This window comes from Parambassis ranga, chromosome 21, assembly GCF_900634625.1.
Source record: "Parambassis ranga chromosome 21, fParRan2.1, whole genome shotgun sequence".
NCBI lineage: Eukaryota > Metazoa > Chordata > Actinopteri > Ambassidae > Parambassis > Parambassis ranga.
In genome coordinates, this window is record NC_041041.1 from 2387812 (window position 1) to 2393282 (window position 5471).

At 46.8% G+C, this 5471-nt stretch overlaps 1 protein-coding gene across 1 annotated transcript; it reads right to left on the reverse strand.

Annotated features, from left to right (window-relative positions):
- Nucleotides 1-767: 767 nt before the first annotated feature.
- klf5b (Kruppel like factor 5b) lies at nucleotides 768-4696 on the reverse strand. Its single transcript, XM_028394506.1, has 4 exons — nucleotides 4336-4696; nucleotides 3028-3901; nucleotides 2886-2945; nucleotides 768-1877 (listed from the first exon to the last, which is right to left on the reverse strand). The coding sequence occupies exons 1-4, from the start codon at nucleotides 4516-4518 to the stop codon at nucleotides 1699-1701; spliced, it is 1296 nt and encodes a 431-aa protein (XP_028250307.1). The 5' UTR covers nucleotides 4519-4696; the 3' UTR covers nucleotides 768-1698.
- Between the last annotated feature and the right edge of the window lie 775 nt (nucleotides 4697-5471).

A 5471-nucleotide genomic window follows, 5' to 3' on the forward strand; every position in this document is an offset into this window, starting at 1 on the left:
TTTTAAAAAAAAAGCTAAAAAAAGCACAAACTATAATTGCTACCAACAGAGCTTTTTAGGCTTGTTATACGACGGAGTCTGACAGTGATCAGATGACAGCGACCTGCAGTGAACTCCTCACACAGGCAGCAGGACGTGAGTGGGTGAGTTTTAAAGGTAGGGTAGGAGGTTTTTGAAAACTCACAGCTCACCCCGAAGCCACGCCTCCCAATCACATGGACGCGCATTACCTGAAGACGAGCTGCGGTCTGTGACTTCGGCCATCATGCACGTACCTCTCTGGTGCGCAGACCAGGAAGAGAGTGACAACCAGCCAATACTCCGTGCAGGGTCCACCCGGAGGATTGGCTGATGTTTTTAGGATTTTATAGCTTCCACAGATGATTCATGTTCTTCGTTTTAATGTGAAACTGTCTAACTAATTGGTTGCTATCGGATTGTAAAGAGAAGTTACACTAATTTAACAAAAAGTGCATCAGAATGAAATCTCCTACCCGACCTTTAATGCAAACTTTTCACATGTGTTTTACTTCCTGTCGCTTTCGTCCTTTGTGATTGGCTGCCCCGTCCTCATTGTTCCCACCTGTGTGTGTGTGTTACACTCACTGCTGCATGCTTCCAGTCTGGTTCTTCTCCTCTTCATGTTCTTCATCAGTGTTTGTCTCAGGTCTGGCTTTTTGCTGTAGTCATCTTAGCAAAGTAAGTTAAAAAGCAGACATGCAAAAAACACATTGAACACAATTTGTTTTTATTTTGAGTCACAGGGCTTAATTGGACATTTCGTTTATTTAGGCTACATGTTTACGTGAATGATTTCTGTGTGTTTCAACAGTATTGCATGAAGTCAGTGATCCGCTGAGCTGCCGACATGGCTGGATTACAGACTGTAATTTAATCTGTCAAAGCTAAATAAAAATAAATTAAAAAAAAATCTTTATACTATGCAAAACAATGAATGGACCGTATCCTTAAATAGAAGATACAAAATATTCACACTGTAAAATGTTCTTCAATGATATTAAAATTCAAAAGAAATTTGGTCATTTCATACAGATCATTGTGGGAAATGAGAGCTGACCTGATAAAAGAACATTTTTCCTTTTTCTTTGAAGGCACTTTCAGAGTGTGTGACGTCATGCTGTCAGGTAAATCACATTTACACCCAGATATTGCTGTTGTGTTGCTGATGTTACATAAAAACCTTACAGTAAATAAACGCAACAAAATCCACGGCAGATACAGAACCGTCGCTCCCTTTATTCCAGCAAAAATATGTAAATATAGTTGTATTTATTTCAACGTGGCAGTGCGGCTTGCAAACACACATACTTGAACACCATCAGTCCTCAAACGATGCACCTTTTTCCTTCCAGTTATCACTTAACTCACCACCTACTTTCCCTGTTTGTCAGATAAACAGCCTCACAACAGCTCAAATGTAAGTTGGATAAAAAAAATTTACATTTTAAATTCGACTGACACCTTTTTTTAATATAAATATCCTCCAATACTGAGGCATTTGTGTGGAAATAAATTAAGGCAACAATAATCTTTTTACAATAAAAGAAATATTTAATTGTGGGCCAGCACTGCTAAGAAAATCTCTCCACTCGGGAGAACGTGGAATAATCCACAGTTTGTGTCAGTGTCAGTCAATAAAACCTTGTTGTTGTTTGTTTGTTTGTTTGTTTGTTTGTTTTAGCTCTGGTGTCTCTTCATGTGAAGGGCCAGGTGGTCCGAGCGGGAGAAGCAGCGGCTGCACACCCCGCACTGGAAAGGCTTGGCCCCGGTGTGTTTCCTGAAATGGCGAGTCAGCTCATCGGAGCGAGCGAAGCGCCACTCACATCCCTCCCAGGAGCACTGGTACGGCTTCTCACCTTCACAAGGAAAACAACAACAATACATCTGTTATTCAGAGCAGCACACAGAATCCACACCGTCCGTCATTAAGACGTTCTGATGGTAAAAACACAGCTCGGCTCCGAGCGTCCTTCTGTCCCCCTGCAGCAGGCTGTATGTGAGCTGACCGCAGACTGAATGCCTCCGCATGCCAAGTTCATTTTTCTGCCTGGCAACTACTTTCCCCCCAAAATAACATCACAGTGTCACATCGTCACGTGAAAGACGTCAAGTAATTTAATCTATTGTTGCGCACACAGACACAAATTGTCCATTTTTCCCTGCCACAGTATTATGAAGTTGTTAAAGTCCACCTTTCACCCAGGAGTTCCATCGGGTTTTTCCACTCACAGGCATTAAAGGCTTAAAGGGTTAAAAATCATGATTTGTGCCCTGTAACACTCATTTTACAAGCCCCCCCACAGCACTACGACATGTGAGCGGCAGATGTGTACACAGCGGTTTCTGGAAATATCCACTTTTCATCATGTTCTCCTACAGACAGTGTGCAGGCCGATGTATGGACAGTGTGTATGATGTGTTCTGTAGGGGGAGTATTGAGTCTCCGGGGGGACGCCATGTTGGCAGCACCCACAGTCTACCTGAACTCCAACTACAGGCAAAGAGGAGGAACGCCAGCGGAGCAGAGGCAGGCGGGGAGTTCTGAAAGCAGGAAGCTCACTCTGTAAGTCTTACTCACAAGTTCTAATGTTCTCTTTGTCGTTTAGCCACTAAACTTCTTAAACTGGCCAAAATGCAGTATATCATGTTCGGTGTGTTGGGTAGACTCAGTGAAGACCTTCATGATTGATGTTTGTGGTTATAAGACACTTGTGGTTAAGGTTAGGTGTTAACAAACAGGAAACAGTGGACTCGTGTCCGCACTTTAAACTTTACGTGACTAATTTACTAAAACAAAGAAGGTTTGGCTCTAAAAGAGATTTCCTGTTGAAATACGTGTGCATGAAAGAAGGGGTGAGACTCACCTGTGTGGGTCCGGAGGTGAGCTTTTAAATGAGAGGACTTGGTGTACACTTTCAAGCACCCTAAAAAAAATCCAAAATAAAAGCGGCTGGTTAAATACGTGCATCTAAAATGAAGGTTGGGATTATTGGTGCTGGACAGAACCTGGGACATCACAGTGGTGAATCCTCCGTCTCTCCAGGTCTGGATTATTCCTGCGGTTGTACTTGACTGGAGCCGACTGGGCCAGGACCGGGGACAGGGGGCCGATCCCTGGTGTCGTCTGCGCTGGTGTCAGGCTGGAGCGCTGAACTGCTCCAGCATTTGGACTTTGGACGAACCCAACAGTAGAGTTTTGGTCTTGGTCTTGGATTGGAACTACGCTGGGAGTCTGTCCAGGATCGGTGGAATTCTGGGACTGAAATGTTAGCTTAGAGGCGATGCTGGCTTCGTAGGAGGGAGGCGGGACGAGCTCCTTGCCCCTGTCTGGACTCGGGGGGTCAGAGTTTGGCGGTGAAGGAGGCAAATAGGCTGATCTGAGCTGATGGCCCAAGTGTTGACTGAACGGAAAACATTCACTCTGCGAGCTGCCGGAGGCTTTAGCGGGACTCTGGACTGGACCTACATTCCCCAATGGGAGACTTAAGGGGACGGAGTTCACCTGCGATCCGTGAACAAACTGCTCCAAATCAGAGTTCAAAAGCTGGCACAGGGGAACGTCCTGGAAATCGGGCACCTCCTGTTTGATGAAGAAGTTCCCTCCAGTGGTGTCAGCTGCACCAAAGACACCTGGGTACTCTGGGAGAGCTGGTGGGCCGCCGCTGCCCTGGCAGGCGGGGTGCATCAGGGAGTGCTCTGTCTTGATCTGTCTCACGGTCCTGCAGAGGCCGGGGTGCAGGTACGTGACGTCGGGGAGGAGCAGGCTCATGTTGACGCTGTACGGGGAGCTAAAGTCGTCTGTGTAAGGGCCGTCCCTGCACAGCATTTTGGAGCCGAGGACGTCCTGTGGACACATGTAGGCGTCCATGTCTGATTTAACCTGGAGAGAGAGAGCAGAGGAGAATTCAAAATGAAACTTTATTCAAACACACTCAGGAAGCATTTATCCACTGATGCTGGCAGAATAACAAAACTATATGTGAGTAGGGGGGGGGGGTGCATCTGGGGCCTACTCCCACATCGAAGACGCACCCCCCCCCTTTCTCCCCCCTCTCCTCCCCCCTTAACAAGCTGCAGACGCCATAAGCTGTTTCGAAATACACGTCTGAAATTAGACCATCCAGTTGCTCTGCAGCGCCATTCATCTTCCTCACAAGTTCAAGCTGCCCCCCCCCCCTCCATTCAAACGCATGCATGTCCCCGGCCTGCGTGCACATCTTTAAATGTCTTTTTTTCCCCCATCACATACACGAAGAAGGCGCAGAGCTCCGTGTGATGCTGAGAGGCGCACGCAGAACAAGACAAATCTCTTACCAGATTGTAATCATGGAAGGAGGAAGTTCCCGGGATGGCATCCCTCGTGTTACACAGCACATGTCCGTGATCTTCACCTCTCAGACCGTCCGCTGGCAGCAGTGTCGCGGCGGCGGCTTTATGGAGAAACTGCGCGTCCTGCCCCGGAGCGACCCAAACATTATTCCTTACGCCGGCGGCCATAAAGGCAGGCAGGGATACAAGAGATAAAAAACCACAACAAAAGCACAAACTATCCGAACCCTTTCACCTGTAAATGCAGCATATGTCTTCTTTTTCCAAACAAATCTGTTGGAGGCAAAGCGGCAGCTGTCAAACGCTCATTCTGCCTGTTTTGCGCTGGCTTGTCAAATTACGCAACGGCGTGATATCAGCGCGTCTGCAGGGCGGGGCTCAACATGTACAAAATAAACAGGGCGAGCAGGCGATGGGGAGAGTGTAATGAACACTGTGTGTGTGTGTGTGTGTGGGGCTGAGAAATAACACAAAATGCGCAGGGTGGATGGAAACGAGGTGGCCACAAGGAAGAGATTCACTTTGTCTGGGTCAGGCTGGATCCTTTGACCTGATATTCTGCACACACACACACACACACACTTCTGAGGGCAAAAGCTGAGGATTTCATTCAAGAACTAAAAGTCCTCAGAACAAATCATTCCTCTATAAATTCCAATAATTCATCAATATTCGTATCATTTTTTGGATGCAGTTTTCATGCAGCGCCCTGATCCCTGCCTGGCATGTTAAAAACGCCACTGCAGTGCAGCTGTCTGTCAGGACTGCATACTTGATGCCAACATTCCTGAGCCAGCAAAGAAGCCGGCACACACACTGTGTACAGGCAGGGGGATGTTTCCATCAGCATTTCAGCCCTATATACACCATGTACACAGCTCAGCAGCAGCAGCAGCAGCGCTGAACACGCCTGCAGGAACTTTTCCTCTCATAATAAACCACACAGATTCAGTTCAGAATCTTTGGATGGCTTTTTTTGATGTTCCTCGCAGGAACTTTGACATATGGTGTTTTTTGTTCCTTATATCCTCGGCTCAGCAAAGAAACAGAATCAGTAATCCAACCTGAAACCCTCCGGAGATCCCTCTGACATCAGCTTTATGCCTCAGCTTAACAAAACA

Coding starts and splice junctions, on each gene's coding strand:
- klf5b (XM_028394506.1), bottom strand. CDS start 4,518: ATGGCCGCCGGCGTAAGGAATAATGTTTGGGTCGCTCCGGGGCAGGAC. Junction 3,902..4,335: donor CCTTCCATGATTACAATCTG/GTAAGAGATTTG, acceptor CTCTCTCTCCAG/GTTAAATCAGACATGGACGC. Junction 2,946..3,027: donor TCACCACTGTGATGTCCCAG/GTTCTGTCCAGC, acceptor GATTTTTTTTAG/GGTGCTTGAAAGTGTACACC.